Source organism: Garra rufa, chromosome 17 (genome assembly GCF_049309525.1).
Source record: "Garra rufa chromosome 17, GarRuf1.0, whole genome shotgun sequence".
NCBI lineage: Eukaryota > Metazoa > Chordata > Actinopteri > Cypriniformes > Cyprinidae > Garra > Garra rufa.
Window position 1 is genome coordinate 44,326,945 of NC_133377.1, and position 16,011 is coordinate 44,342,955.

Here is a 16,011-nt window from a genome sequence, read left to right on the forward strand (position 1 = left end):
ACACACACACAGAGGACAAACACACACACTCACACACACACACACACACACACACACACACACACACACACACACACACACACACACACACACACACACAGAGGACAAACACACACACTCACACACACACACACACACACACACACACACACACACACACACAGAGGACAAACACACAAACACACACACACACACACACACACACACACACACACACACACACACAGAGGACACACACACACACACACACACACACACACACACACACACACACACAGAGGACAAACACACACACTCACACACACACACACACACACACACACACACACACACACACACACACAGAGGACAAACACACACACACACACACACACACACACACACAGCTCAGACAAGCACATTGTTAAAGGAGTAGTTCACTATCAGAACACAACTTAACAGATAATGTACTCACTCCCTTATCATCCAAGATGTTCATGTCTTTCTTTCTTCAGTTGTGAAGAAATTGTTTTTGAGGAAACATTTCAGGAATGTTCTCCATATGTGACCCTGGAGCACAAAACCAGTCTTAAGTCGCTGGGGTATATTTGTAGCAACAGCCAAAAATACATTGCATGGGTCAAAATTATTGATTTTTCTTTTATGCCAAAAATCATTAGGAAATTTAGTAAAGTTCATGTTCCATGAAGATTTTTTGTAAAATTCCAACTGTAAATATATCAAAATGTAATTTTTGATTTGTAATATGCATTGTTAAGAACCTAATTTGGACAACTTTAAAGGTGATTTTCTCAGTCTTTTTGATTTTTTTGCATCCTCAGATTCCAGATTTTCAAATAGATGTATCTCGGCCAAATATTGTCCTATCCTAACAAACCATACATCAATAGAAAGCTTATTTATTGAGCTTTCATATGATGTATAAATCTCAGTTTTGTCAAATTTAACCTTATGACTGGTTTTGTGGTCCAGGGTCACATATAGTGGACTTCTATGGTTCCCTGAGTTTGAACTTCCAAAATGCAGCTTCAAAGGACGATCCCAGCTGAGGAAGAAGGGTTTCATCTAGTGAAACGATTAGTTTTTTTTTTTTTTTTTTTTTTTTTTGTTGTTTGTTTAAGTTGACCGTTTATATACTTTTTAACCTCGCAAAATTTCAAAATCTTCGAGCAGGTACTCGGTGGTAGCCCGAAAATTAATTTAACTAGCCCAAATAAAAAGTATATATGTGACCCTGGAGCACAAAACCAGTCTTAAGTCGCTGGGGTATATTTGTAGCAATAGCCAAAAATACATAGTATGGGTCAAAATTATTGATTTTTCTTTTATGTCAAAAATCATTAGGAAATTTAGTAAAGATCATGTTCCATGAAGATTTTTTGTAAAATTCCTACTGTAAATATATCAAAATGTAATTTTTGGTTAGTAATATGCATTGCAAAGAACTTAATTTGGACAACTTTAAAGGTGATTTTCTCAGTATTTTGATTTTTTACACCCTTAGATTCCAGATTTTCAAACAGATGTATCTCGGCCAAATATTGTCCTATCCTAACAAACCATACATCAATAGAAAGCTTATTTATTGAGCTTTCATATGATGTATAAATCTCAGTTTTGTAAAATTTAACCTTATGACTGATTTTGTGGTCCAGGGTCACATATATTTATTTTTAAATATAGAAATTCAGGAGTCTAAATGTCAATCATAAATATGTCAATACACAAATATCAAGGAAGGACTTTGATTTCACTATTTACAGTGTATCTGCTAAATTTTCAAACATCAATTTAATGCAATTTATGAGCCTTTCTAAGAGCTGCACAAGAAAAATAAACAGTATGAGTGGGGTTGGACAATGTACAGTAACATTATGCCATACTCAAACAATTTACAGTTCAGATACAGGTTTTCACAAAAACAAAAAAATCTTATACAATGGCATTTCAGCCTTTAAAAGGGATAAATCAAGTATATAATTTATTATATTTATTTAAAACAAATATTACTGTCTCAATTGTTTAGATTTTTAGAAGGCACATTAACTGTAACAATATTACAAAAACATTAGGGTTTCCTTGGTAACGGCTGTACACAAAGCAGCATTAACACTGCTTTATCAGGCATGACATGAAAATGCCAACGACACGTTTCTAAGTTTCAGCCGGTTCCCTTCAGATATATTCATATAAAGACATTCGTTTGAAACGTGCAGCGCATATATTTATATTTCTGAAGTTTTACCCAGTCCTGTTGTGGCTCTCGTCTTTCTGTCCCCAACTGTAAGACCTCTCAAAATTATAATTAAAAACTCCTCAATTTAGTTGTATCAAATTTAAAGCCATAAAAAGTTTTGAATATGTTAAATAGTATAAGAAAAGTCTTAAGGACCTGCAGGAGCCCTCTACTTTAGGATAAGGACGGACACAAGGAGGGTCAAACATGCTTTACAAAAAAAGGTAAAAACAGAGATGAGGGACGATTTTGAAGTTGGAGAAAATGAGACGGAGTTTTTCGACATACCCTTACTGTCTTGAACCGGAATACACAGAGTGCACACAGAGCTAGACAAGATGAACATTTGAGGTTAAAATAGTAGATATATAGTCATTTCTTTTAGAAAATGACCGATCATTTAGCTAGATAAGACTGGGATCGTTTAGAGTCCTTTGAAGCTGCATTTAAACTAGGGCTGCTCGATTTTGGCAAAAATCATAATCATTATTTTGGTCAATATTGTAATCACGATTATTTAAACGATCATGACAGGGTCCAAAACTTTATATAGTGATTAATTTAAAGATAGCAATACAGCAAGAAAAAAGAAAACAGTGCTTTAAAAAAAAAATACTGAATGCTTTTATGCACGTCTAAAGTAGTCTAACATTACTACAGAAATTATTTGCATGTAAAATAAAACAGTGTCTTCTTCGGTGTAATAGTTAAACACGCTTTGTTTCTTATTAAAACTACAAACGTCCTTCATTCAAGAGCAGTGAGTGATTTTTCTCTTTGTATTTTTACGTTTTATTCGTATTAAGCACAGAGACGGCAGAAGGAATATTATTTGTTGTGCTTTAACCAGACGGATCCAATCTACTGTGACACACACATTTTCATTCTCAACTGTTTATGATCATTTAACCCTCTGGGCCTCTTCGGTCATTTTTGACCGAAAAATGTTATGTTTTGAATTTTTTAAAAATCGTAGCTTCATCAGAATGAGATGACACTTGGTGACTTATGTTGCATTAGCTATGCGAGTACAAAAAAAAATCCGTGACATGATTCGGATATGTTAAAGGGTAAAAAAAAAATTAGTCACACTTGGCTCCTTCGCGGTCAAAAATGACCGACATAGGAAATGAATGGGAAATATGAAAAAATGTGATAATTCAGAGAATCTTTTGGTAGTACAAGCTACAAATCAGCCACTGTGCTGAAAAGAAGTGTTCAGCAAGCAAGGACTGACACTCTAAAATAACAAAAGTACAGAACTGACACACACACACACACACACACACACACACACACACACACACACACAGACACACAGAAATAAGCAGAAAAATGCAAAACCTGATATTTATCCAATCAAAAAAAAATCTAAACCTTGCCAAAAGTTATCTTTTAGAATGTCTGAATATATTTCTAAATGCAAAGCCTATTAAAATGAAGAAACAGTAAAAAAAAAAAAAAACAATAGGAATCCCAAAGCCCCTGTATATATGTATATAGGGAGATACAGGAGTTTACATGGCATTACACAAGTTTTTATTTTTTATGCCACTAGATGGTGCAATATTCACTTTAAAAAAATGGATTTTAAATGCTTTTACTCTATTTTAATGTGAAATGTTGTATTTATTGAAAAATAATAAATACATAATTAAATAAAAAAAATATAATATAAAATATAATTCTAGTGGGAAAAAAATTGCTCATTAAAACTGTATAAATATTGCATAGATTTGTAAAAAATGCTCAAAATTCTAAATAATAATTACAAAATATTATTGAACAAAAATGTATTTAATTGATTTTCCTGAAGAAGAAAAAAAGTTACTTTTTAAGGCTTCGGTCACTTCTGACCGCGAGGGAGCCAAGTGTGACCCCTTAATGAGGAGGCCCAGAGGGTTAAGACAGAACTGACAAGGGTTTACGTGAATAATCACCAAGATTCTCGTTTTGAAATATTTCTGTGTGTATTTGAGCGTTTAGGTGCATCTTGAGCTAAAAGATAACTTTCCATGTCCGTGTTCTGCTCCGTCTCTGAGCGCAAACACAGAACAGCGCAAGTTCTTTAGGTATTATTAAAAACACAACATCAAAGAAACATTAATAAATCAAGCACGTCTCGCTTTATGGAAGTCACGTTACATGATTTTGCTGATTTGCATGTGAAATTAGGCTTTTATGGAGGAGCGGAAGCGCACCGCTGGAAAGGGGGCAGAATGGGGTGCAATAATCGTTTCATGTCCATTACTGCAATTTCATGATCGCTTGAAGCAGAAATCGAAACCAAATTTTGATTAATTGCACAGCCCTAATTTGAACTGCATTTTGGACGTTCAAACTCCAAATATATGGAGAACATTCCTGAAATGTTTTCCCTCAAAAACATAATTTCTTTACGACTGAAGAAATAAAGACATGAGCTTCTTGGATGACAATGGGGTTGAGTACGTTATCTGTCCATTTTTGTTCTGGAAGTGAACTGACAGAAATCCTTTAACATTGTATGAATTCAGTTAATTAGAACTGCTTTTTGATTATGAATATTTAATTAAAACATTTGGGGAAAAAAAAAAATATTGTATAGGGCTGTAATTAGATTTCATCCTGACTGTTTATTATGATTATATATATTTATGCGTGTGTGTCGTAGGTGACAGCTCCTGGCTGGATGGGGACTGTGAGGAGATTCAGAGCCCAGAATGCCCTGCAGGGTCAGTGATGATGTTGATGTAGACGTGTGTTTTTTTAAAAGAAGTTGTTTACCCAAAAAAAACCATGATTTACTCATCCTCCAGGCATTGTAAGTGTTTATGACTTCCTTCTTTCTGACGAATCCAATCGGAGCTATATTAATAATTATCCTGGCACTTCCAAGCTTTAGAATGGCGTAGATGTGCGTTTCTCTTCATCAGTCCAAAACAAGTCCAATAAAGTGTATCCATCCATTATAAAAAGTGTCTCACACGGCTCCAGAAGGTGAAATAAGGCCTCCTGTAGCAAATCCATGTGTTTTTCTAAGAAAAATATCCATATTTTAAACGTAAGAATCACTTTAATCTAGCTTGCGCTCACTGTTGTACACAGAAGCAGCTTTTCATCTAGTTACGTATTAAATGCATATTTTTCTTACAAAAACGCATTGATTCTCTACAGGAGGCCCTCCGGAGTCGTGTGAGACACCTTTTATTATGGATAGATGCATTTTATTGGACTTGTTTTGGACTGGTGAAGATAAACACTCATCCATTGCCATAATAGTGTTTGGAAATGCCTGGATAATTTTTAATATAACTCTGATTGCATTGGTCTGAAAGAAGAAAGTCTTATACACTTGGGATGCCACCCATTTTTTGGGCGAACTAACCCTTTAAGTGTGTGTTTGCGTCTGTGTGTTTTGAAGGTTTGTCCGTCCTCCTCTCATCATCCTGTCTCTGGACGGTTTCCGTGCCTCTTACATCAAGAAAGGGAAGAGCGTCTTACCCAACATCCACAAACTGAGTACAGAATCTCATCTTTACATTGCATCAATCCCACAATCCCTCACTGCTCACACACTGACACTGGACCTCAGTCTGGTCAGACGCTGTGTTTAATGCCATACGAATGAGGGACAGCAAATCATTTAAAACGCATCTGACCAGAATAAAAAACTGGGACCTGGGACTAGTCAAAATTATGTTAACTGGAATACATGTATATACATATACATACAAAGAGACCTATTGAAGCAAAACTAATCAAAATCTCATAACTAAACAATGCATGGAAAAAAAAAATGTCTGTTGTGTCTCCTAAATGTCAAAGAGTGTACTGAATATAATATGGACCCTAAACTCATACCCTGGAGCACAAAACCAGTTTTAAGTAGCAATAGCCAACAATACATTATATGGGTCAGAATTATCGATTTTTCTTGTATACCAAACATCATTAGGATATTAAGTAAAGGTCATGTTCCTACCATAAATATATCAAAACGTAAATTTTGATTGGTAACATGCATTGCTAAGAACTTCATTTGAACAACTTTAAAGGCGATTTTCTCAATAATTAGATTTGCATCCTCAGACAAACACATATGTGACCCTGGACCACAAAACCAGTCTTAAGTCGCTGGGGTATATTTGCAGCAATAGCCAAAAATACATTGTATGGGTCAAAATGATTGATTTTTCTTTTATGTCAAAAATCATTAGGAAATTAAGTAAAGATCATGTTACATTAAGATTTTTTGTAAAATTCCTACTGTAAACATATCAAAATGTAATTTTTGATTAGTAATATGCATTAAGAACTTAATTTGGAGAAATTTAAAGGTGATTTTCTCAGTATTTTGATTTTTTTGCACCCTCAGATTCCAGATTTTCAAATAGATGTATCTCAGCCAAATATTGTCCTATCCTAACAAACCATACATCAATAGAAAGCTTATTTATTGAGCTTTCATATGATGTATAAATCTCAGTTTTGTAAAATTTAACCTTATGACTGGTTTTGTGGTCCAGGGTCACATATTGTTCTATCCTAACAAACCATACAGCAATAGAAAGCTTATTTACTCAGCTTCAGACTAATGAAACACAGTGTCTTCTGTGACTGAGGGCTGTCAGATTGAGACGGGAGCAGCTTCTCATTGAAACGGTTTCATGTGTTTCTTTGGCAGGATCGTGTGGAACCCACGCCCCTCATATGAGACCCATGTACCCGTCCAAAACCTTCCCGAACCTCTACACGCTGGCCACGGTACGCTAATGCAGTATAATGAGAGTAAACTTTGACATTCATTATTTTAATGCATTTTTGCATACATATAAGACGAGATCTGATAGTGTTTCATGTTCTCTTATGTTGAGATTTAAAGGGTTTAATTAAAGAATATTTAAATAAAGAATATTGATATAAATGTTATCTTTTTATAAACATGGGATATAAAATTAGGACTGTTAAGTCCCCCATACTTTACAGTATTACTCAAACCAAATAAATTTACCATACAGTATACTGTAAAAAAAATATATATTTTTAATAAATAAATATATTTATTGAGTAGCTTTAAAAGAATAAAATACCCACCCACAAAAAAAAGCTGTGACATGTCTGCAGCAAGTATATTTGTAAATAGAAAATACTTTGAATAAGCTCAAAAATTCTAACAAATATATATATTTTTTTATTAGAGGCCTAAATTGACCTTTGCATAAAAGCATTTTGTACAGAAATTTCTCCGATTATATGTGCAAACTTCTCCTCTTGCTGAATTTGTGTTGTACTATTTCAGTTTTTCAAAACACATTTAATTTGATGTGTCAAATGCCACTTCTCTGTAATTATGTATGTAATTTCCTAGCAGTTTCTGAGTAAAAATAGTTTTCACACCAAATTCTTATATATGAGCACTGGATTTTCTCATATGATGTGATTTAACTAAACTGCTTGGTATTTTTTCTTGTGTTCTTCCTCAGGGTTTGTATCCCGAGTCTCACGGGATCGTGTGTAACTCCATGTACGATCCTGTGTTCAAAGCTCATTTCAGACTGAGAGGACGAGAGAAGCTCAATCACCGCTGGTGGGGCGGGCAGCCCGTGAGTCATGACTCCGCCCACACACGGCTCTCAGCCAATCACAGACGAGATGGTTTACATAAGTGTTACAATGTCATCTGGATATTTAAAGCGTAAAGCAATGTGTGATTCTGTATTTGTGGTCCAGAAGACGTTTCTTATTCTTTTATATAGGAACACTAAATAAATCATCAGGCTCAGTTTGGGTTTGGATGGAAGTCTAGTTGTAAAGTTTGAAGTGGGTTTGTGTTTAATAATTTAGAGCTTTTTTTGTCTGTTTGTCGTCTCAGATTTGGATCACAGCAGAGAAACAGGGCGTGAAAGCTGGGACGTTCTTCTGGCCCTGGTGAGCACAGAGATCTCAGTCCAAATGTGAATGGACAGAATGTCACAGATTAGGTCCTTACGATCACATTTAGCTCAATTATTCATTCATCCGCTTCATGATATTGATTTCTGATCTTAACTTTCTACTGATTAATTAGTTATACTTTCAGCAAAGTTTCATTTTAAATGAGGTTTTCTTCTAAAATCATCATTCTGAGACTGGAGCAAAGCTCAGAGTGTCACTGCGAGGGTCATGACACAAACAACACATGATTCGAACAAAGACCTTTCACTCTCACGCTCACACACTGGTCATTCAGAGTGTCTCAGTCCGTCCCGACCTTCGTGTTCTTCTCTGAAGAGCTTTACTCAGTTGCGTTCTGAAGATGCGTTCAGCTGCTCGTGAAGAAGAGCTCTGACGTCTGTGACAGTGTTTGTGAAGGGCTGAATGAACCCGTCTCTCTGTCTCTCTGTAGGGTGATTCCTCTGGAACGGAGGATCCTCACTATCCTGCAGTGGCTGCACCTGCCTGATGACGAAAGGTGCGTCAATTGACTACTAATGGGGAAACAAGACATTCTTATGAGGAACAGCTAAGCCCCGGTTCTCATTATTGGAATGCTCACTTCACTTCAAGAATGATTACTTTAGTCATAACTATAGTCAAAACTACAACGATAATTGTAGTGACTGCTATAACGATAACTATAGTGAAAACTGTAACATCACAGTAGTGATTACTGTAATAAAAATGTAAGGTTAAAACTGTAGCATCACTATAGTGATTGCTATAATAATAACCATAGTGAAAACTGTAACAATAATTATTGTGAAATACTATAACATAGTGAGAACTGTAACCTCACATTGGTAATTACTATAATGATAACTAGTGAAAACTGTAACAATAATTATAGTGAAATACTGTAACGATAACTATAGTGAAACCCGTAACATCACTATAGTGAATACTATAATGAAAACTATAACAATAATAGTAAAAACTGCAACATCGTTATAGTGATTACTATAATGATAACTATAGTGAAAACTACTAACATTACTATAGCGACTACTATATTGATAATAGGGATGCGATAGGACAAACAATTATTGACCATACCAATACCGATACTGATATTAACAAACAATTATTGGCCAATACCAAAACCAATATTAACAAACAATTATTGGCTGAGACCGTTACCGATATTAACAAACAATTATTGGCCAATACCAATAACGATATTAACAAACATTTTTTTGCCCAATACCGATATTAACAAACAATTTTTGCCCAATACCGATATTAACAAACAATTTTTGGCTGATACCGATATTAACAAACAATTTTTGGCCAATACAGATATTAACAAACAATTTTTGGTCGATACCGATATTAACAATAAATTATTGGCTGAGACCGTTACCGATATTAACAAACAATTATTGGCCGATACCAATACCGATCTTAACAAACAATTTTTGGCCGATACCAATACCGATATTAACAAACAATTTTTGGCTGATACCAATACCGATCTTAACAAACAATTTTTGGCCGATACCAATACCGATATTAACAAACAATTTTTGGCTGATACCGATATTAACAAACAATTTTTGGCCAATACCGATATTAACAATCAATTATTGGCTGATACCGTTACCGATATTAACAAACAATTTTTGGCTGATACCGATATTAACAATCAATTATTGGCTGAGACCGTTACCGATATTAACAAACAATTTTTGGCTGATACCGATACGATATTAACAATCAATTATTGGCTGAGACCGTTACCGATATTACCAAACAATTTTGGCCGATACCAATACCGACATTAACAAACAATTTTTTGGCCAATGCCGATGTTAATAAACAATTTTTGGCCAATACTGATATTAACAAACAATTTTTGGTCGATACCGATATTAACAGTCAATTATTGGCTGAGACCGTTACCGATATTAACAAACAATTATTGGCCAATACCAATGCCGATCTTAACAAACTATTTTTGGCCGATACCAATACCGATATTAACTAACAATTTTTGGCCAATGCCGATATTAACAAACAATTTTTGGCTGATACCGATATTGCCAAACAATTTTTGGCCAATACTGATATCAACAAACTAATTTTGGTCGATACCAATACCGATATTACCAAACAATTATTGGCCAATACCAAGACCGATATTAATAAACAATTTTTGGCCAATACTGATATCAACAAACTAATTTTGGTCGATACCAATACCGATATTACCAAACAATTATTGGCCAATACCAAGACCGATATTAATAAACAATTTTTGGCCAATACTGATATCAACAAACTAATTTTGGTCGATACCAATACCGATATTACCAAACAATTATTGGCCAATACCAAGACCGATATTAATAAACAATTTTTGGCCAATACGATATTAACAAACAATTTTTGGCCGATACCAATACCGATATTAATAAACAATTTTTGGCCAATACGAAATTAACAAACAATTTTTGGCCGATACCAATGGCGATATTACCAAACTAGTATTGGCCGATACCAATACCGATATTAGCAAACAATTTTTGGCCGATACCAATGGCGATATTACCAAACTAGTATTGGCCGATACCAATACCGATATTACCAAACAACTTTTGGCCAATACGATATTAACAATATCGGATAAATATTCTCAGATAAATATTCTGAAATTTAGCTCTATTTTGCTTCCATGAAGTGTCTTCTTTGAGACTAGTGGAAAGAAAGCTTTCAAAATACAGTGTTTTTATTGCACTTTATCTATTTCTATTTTATCTATTTCATTCAAAATACATATCTTCAACAGTTTTTCCTGCACTTTAGCAGCACCAAAATATACCCCAAAACTTGCATGTCTATTTCTACCTAGAATCTGAAGGTTTTTACTGAAGGGTTTGTTGATACCATGTGAATGTGTTGATTAATCATTAATTTTGTGTAGTTGTCATGTAGTTTTGTGTGGTTTGTGTTTTCCAGGCCGTATGTCTATGCTGCCCACTCAGAACAGCCGGATACATATGGACACATCCTGGGTCCGCTGAGCAATGAGGTGAAACACACACGCGCACACACACACACACACACACACACACACAGAGAATTTGTTTGGTCACGCTTTATATTAGGTGGCCTTAACTATTATGTACTAGCATCAAAAAATAAGTACAATGTACTTAATGTGGTCATATTGCAATGCAAAACACTTTTGCTTCTGTTAAGGTGGAATATGGGTAAGGTTAGGGACAGGTTTGGGGTATGGGTAGGTTTAAGGGTGGGTTAGGGTGTCAACAGTGGTAATTACAGAAATTAATTTACAAATGTAATGACATATAGGTTTTTAAAAAAAGATAAGTACAATGTAAAAACATGTATGTACACAATAAGTACATTGTACCAAATGATTAATATAAATGTAAATAGTACACCTAATGTAAAATGGGACCTTTTGATTAGTGTGTGACATTTGGAGGAGGGTAAATATGACATTAGTTTTAACTCTGTGTGTGTGTGACAGCTGGATAACACTCTCAGGAAGATCGATAACATCATCGGTCAGCTGATGAACGGCCTGAAACAGATGAACCTCCATCGCTGTGTGAACGTCATCCTGGTGGGCGATCACGGTACGACTGCGCTCACACACGAGTCTCTGATGGTCTAGAATAGAAACACTGTGTACTGTGGGCCTAAAGACTAAAGTCCACATTGATAATATGTTATTTTAAAGTCTACTTTAACTAATCGAAATTCAGTTTCAATTTCAGCTTTTCAAAATTGTGCGCTTTCGCTGCTCTATAAAAGCCCAATTTCACATGCAAATCAGTAAAATCATGTAACGTGACTTGCATAAAATGGAACGTGCTTAATTTATTATTTATTGATGAAAGAGAATTTGGTCTGTTCTTTGTTTGCGCTTAGAGACGGAACAGAACTCGAGTAAATTGAACGTTTAGCTTAAGATTTGTATCTAAACGCTCAGATATATGTGACCCTGGACCACAAAACCAGTCTTAAGTCGCTGGGGTATATTTGTAGCAATAGCCAAAAATACATTGCATGGGTCAAAATTTTTGATTTTTCTTTTATGCCAAAAATCATCAGGAAATTAAGTAAAGTTCATGTTCCATGAAGATTTTTTGTAAAATTCCTACTGTAAACATATCAAAATGTAATTTTTGATTAGTAATATGCATTGTTAAGAACCTAATTTGGACAACTTTAAAGGTGATTTTCTCAGTCTTTTTGATTTTTTTGCACCCTCAGATTTCTGATTTCAAATAGATGTATCTCAGACAAATATTGTCCTATCCTAACAAACCATACATCAATAGAGAGCTTATTTATTGAGCTTTAATATGATGTATAAATCTCAGTTTTGTCAAATTATTCGTAAAAACCTTCATCAGTTATGTCTGAAATTAACGTACACAGTTGAGAATGAAAATACATGTGTAACAGTAGATTGGATCCGTTCAGCTCTTAAAGCGGCCACAAGTAATATTCCTTCTGCCGTCTCTGTGCTTAATGTTCATCAAACAACAAAAGACAAAGACAAAATCACTCACTGCTCTCGACGGAGGGACTTTTGGAGTTTTTCTAAGAAACAAAGCATGTTTCATTCTTACAGTGAAGACTATGCTGTTTTATTTTACATTCAATTAATTACATTAAAAAAACAAAAACTTTCATTTGTATCTTTTTTTATTGTTTTGCTATCTTTAAATGAATCAATCATATAAAATTCTGGACCCACTCATAATCGTGATTACGATATTGACCAAAATAATCGTGATCATGATTTTTGCCACAATTGAGCTAACCCTAACTTTAACCTTGGAAATAAACCATTTTTTTTAAGTTTGAGAAATTATAGTCATATGAGATGCTGACCCAAATAATAATAGTAACTTCACAGCAAATGTGATCAGTATGTTTCGGTATGTTTGTGTGTGTTTAGGAATGGAGGAGTCTCATTGTGAACGAACAGAGTATTTGGGCTCTTACGGACTGGATGTTGACGCTATCTCACTGATCCCAGGATCCTCCGGAAGAATCGGCCCCAAAACCGCCAACACACCATGTGAGCACTCAACCGAAAATGCAATGGTTTAGACTATATATTTGCTTTCTTTGTGACATAACCTTATAAGAAAAATGTTCATAAATGTTCTTAATTTGTAGAGTCTTCAGCAATTTTGTTTAAAAAAAAAAATGTATTTATTAAAAAATAAGTTTACTCAATTTAAGATCAAAATATCTTGCCAAAACATTTGAATGATGAAAAGTGTTTCTATGACACCTGAAAGATCAAACAGTAAAACCTTTTCAGCGTTGAAGTCGCAATTTCCGCAATGTTACAATGTATGAACTTAAAACTTAAAACAGTTACATTCAAGGTTTACATTTGATCAGTTCAGGGGAATTTTGCATCAAAATAGAATTCAGTGTCAGTGAATTCTGTTTTCATTCAAATAAATGTCATTTACTTGATTTAATTGGCCTGTTATCTCAGTAAGTTTGAAAAAGTACATATTTTACAAATATTGTTTATCATTTTTGGTATTTTATCACATTTTTCTGGAAATATTATTTAACGTGACATGAAAAGGTTCAATAAAATGTACATGCTAAATGTTTTTGTTTAATTGTAATTAAACGGTATTCTACTGTAAATAATACAGTATAAATTCTTCACATCAGTACTTAAGTGTGGTAATGAAGTACTTAACACCTGCATATGCATAACAATAAGTGTAATGGTGCTTTAAATTGTTGTTTTAACAAAAAAAAAATCTGTGGAAAAAATAAATATCATACATTTCCCTCTAATTTACAGAAGACACCCACTTATTTACAACAAAAATCAATTTATGACATATTAAAAGAAATTACTTTCACCCCAAATACTAGTTATAATTCTAAATTATTTGTCAGTACATTTTTTACCAATTTAAAACACAATAAAATGTAATATGCGCCCTTATTCTTTTATATATTTTAATATGTACAAGTCAGAATAAGCATGTTGTTTGAATTTTGACATAAATATTGTGTTACAGTGAAAAAGAATGTAACATTATTTCCAAATTTTGCCATTTTATTCTCCAAAAATGTATTTAAAACGTTAAACGTAGACACCGAAAATACAGTGGTTTAGACTATATATTTGTTTTCTTTATGACATAACCTTTTAAGAAAAATGTTCATAAATGTTCTAAATGTGTAGAGTCTTCAGCAATTTTGTTTAAAAAAAAAAAAAATTATTTATTAAAAAATAAGTTTACTCAATTTAAGATCAAAATATCTTGCCAAAACATTTGAATGATGAAAAGTGTTTCTAAAACTCTTGTGTTACAGTGAAAAAGAATGTAACATTATTTCCAAATTTTGCCATTTTATTCTCCAAAAATGTATTTAAAACGTTAAAAGTAGACACTTCAATGTGCTTTCTATGGACATAAAATCAGTTTTGTAAAAAAAAATCTCTAAAAACAGATTTCAGAGTAAGTCTGTGATATTTAAGTCTTCCCAGCTGATTTTAATGCCTCCGTTCTTCATGTTTCAGATGATCCGAAGGAAATCGTGGCTAATTTAACAGTAAGTCCATCAGTCCCATCCTTCAGACAGAATCACTGTGGTGTTTGAACCCCGTTCTGCATCTGACCCTTGACCCGTTTGCAGTGTAAGATGCCCAATCAGCACTTCAAGCCGTACCTGAAGCAGCACCTGCCCAAACGCCTGCATTACGCCAACAACAGACGCATTGAGGACGTGCACCTGCTCATGGACAGGAAGTGGCATGTGGCCATGTGGGTATCACTGTGTGTGCTGTCATCAGAGTTTAGGACATACTCGCATACAAAATTAGACAACATTCTCATTTTCTGCTTGAAAGAGTGTTGTTAGTAACTCTGGAGACTAATAAAAAATATGATTTCATCAGAAAAAGTCATTTTAGCTGACATTTATGGTGACGTGATGTTTTGATGCGTGTTGTGTTTGAGAGCAGAGCTCCTGCAACCTGTGGCTTTTTTGGAGATCACGGCTTTGACAACAAGATCAGCAGCATGCAGGTAAACCCATCAATCTGTTAATCAATCGATGCATTCATCTGCCCATCTGTCTGTCTTCTCATTGTTGTGTTTTTCTCATAGACGATCTTTCTGGGATTTGGACCGAGCTTCAACTTTAGGACACAAGTGCCTGTTTTTGAGAACATTGAGCTGTATAACGTCATGTGTGGTGAGGAAACCCTGCTGTGTTCCTTAAAATAGAGTTTGCAGGGCTTTGGAGTTTGCACAGTCAAAATTTCAGAAGCGCCTTCTAATCAATAATAAAAAATCTGATAAAAATTAGCCTTCACATTATGAGGTGATACTTGACTCCTTAAAGTGGAGTCAATTACAGGGAATTATTTTTTTTTTTAACTTTATTAACCCTTAAATGCATCAATGTTTCACCGATCGTAATTTCATATTCTCAGGGTTTCCGCGGGGCATTAAAAAGCATTAAAAGTCATTAAATTGATTTAGCGAAAATTAAGGCCTTAAATGGCATTAAAAAGCATTAAATTGTTTTATACAGGCATTAAAACTTTAGATAGTGTTGAAGAAACAAATATTACCAATTTATCTTGAATGTAGCCTGTATAGTTAATAACTTTGATTCACTGTCGCGAAGTATGATAAACACGGCAGCAGTTTGGTAATTGCTTCTGGCCGGTCCAAAATTGTGTGACACAGACTTTTTAAGAGCGGCCAGTTTTAAGAGTTAAGAGTTCAAAGTTTCTGAAATTTTTCTGTTCAGAATTGATATTTGAAATTTTGAACTCGGCA

General features: G+C 34.3%; 1 protein-coding gene across 1 annotated transcript in view; it reads left to right on the top strand.

The window, feature by feature from the left end:
* The first annotated feature begins 4,373 nt into the window (after positions 1-4,373).
* Positions 4,374-16,011, top strand: part of enpp2l (ectonucleotide pyrophosphatase/phosphodiesterase 2-like) — a 31,104-nt gene continuing 19,466 nt past the window's right edge. Inside the window, exons 1-13 of the mRNA XM_073822167.1 lie at positions 4,374-4,950; positions 5,640-5,737; positions 6,903-6,982; positions 7,702-7,821; positions 8,091-8,146; positions 8,604-8,669; positions 11,153-11,225; positions 11,691-11,799; positions 13,134-13,256; positions 14,742-14,773; positions 14,858-14,985; positions 15,186-15,249; positions 15,331-15,418. Coding sequence (XP_073678268.1) covers positions 6,929-6,982; positions 7,702-7,821; positions 8,091-8,146; positions 8,604-8,669; positions 11,153-11,225; positions 11,691-11,799; positions 13,134-13,256; positions 14,742-14,773; positions 14,858-14,985; positions 15,186-15,249; positions 15,331-15,418 — 913 coding nt within the window. The 5' untranslated portion in view covers positions 4,374-4,950; positions 5,640-5,737; positions 6,903-6,928. The remainder of the gene's footprint in view (positions 4,951-5,639; positions 5,738-6,902; positions 6,983-7,701; positions 7,822-8,090; positions 8,147-8,603; positions 8,670-11,152; positions 11,226-11,690; positions 11,800-13,133; positions 13,257-14,741; positions 14,774-14,857; positions 14,986-15,185; positions 15,250-15,330; positions 15,419-16,011) is intronic.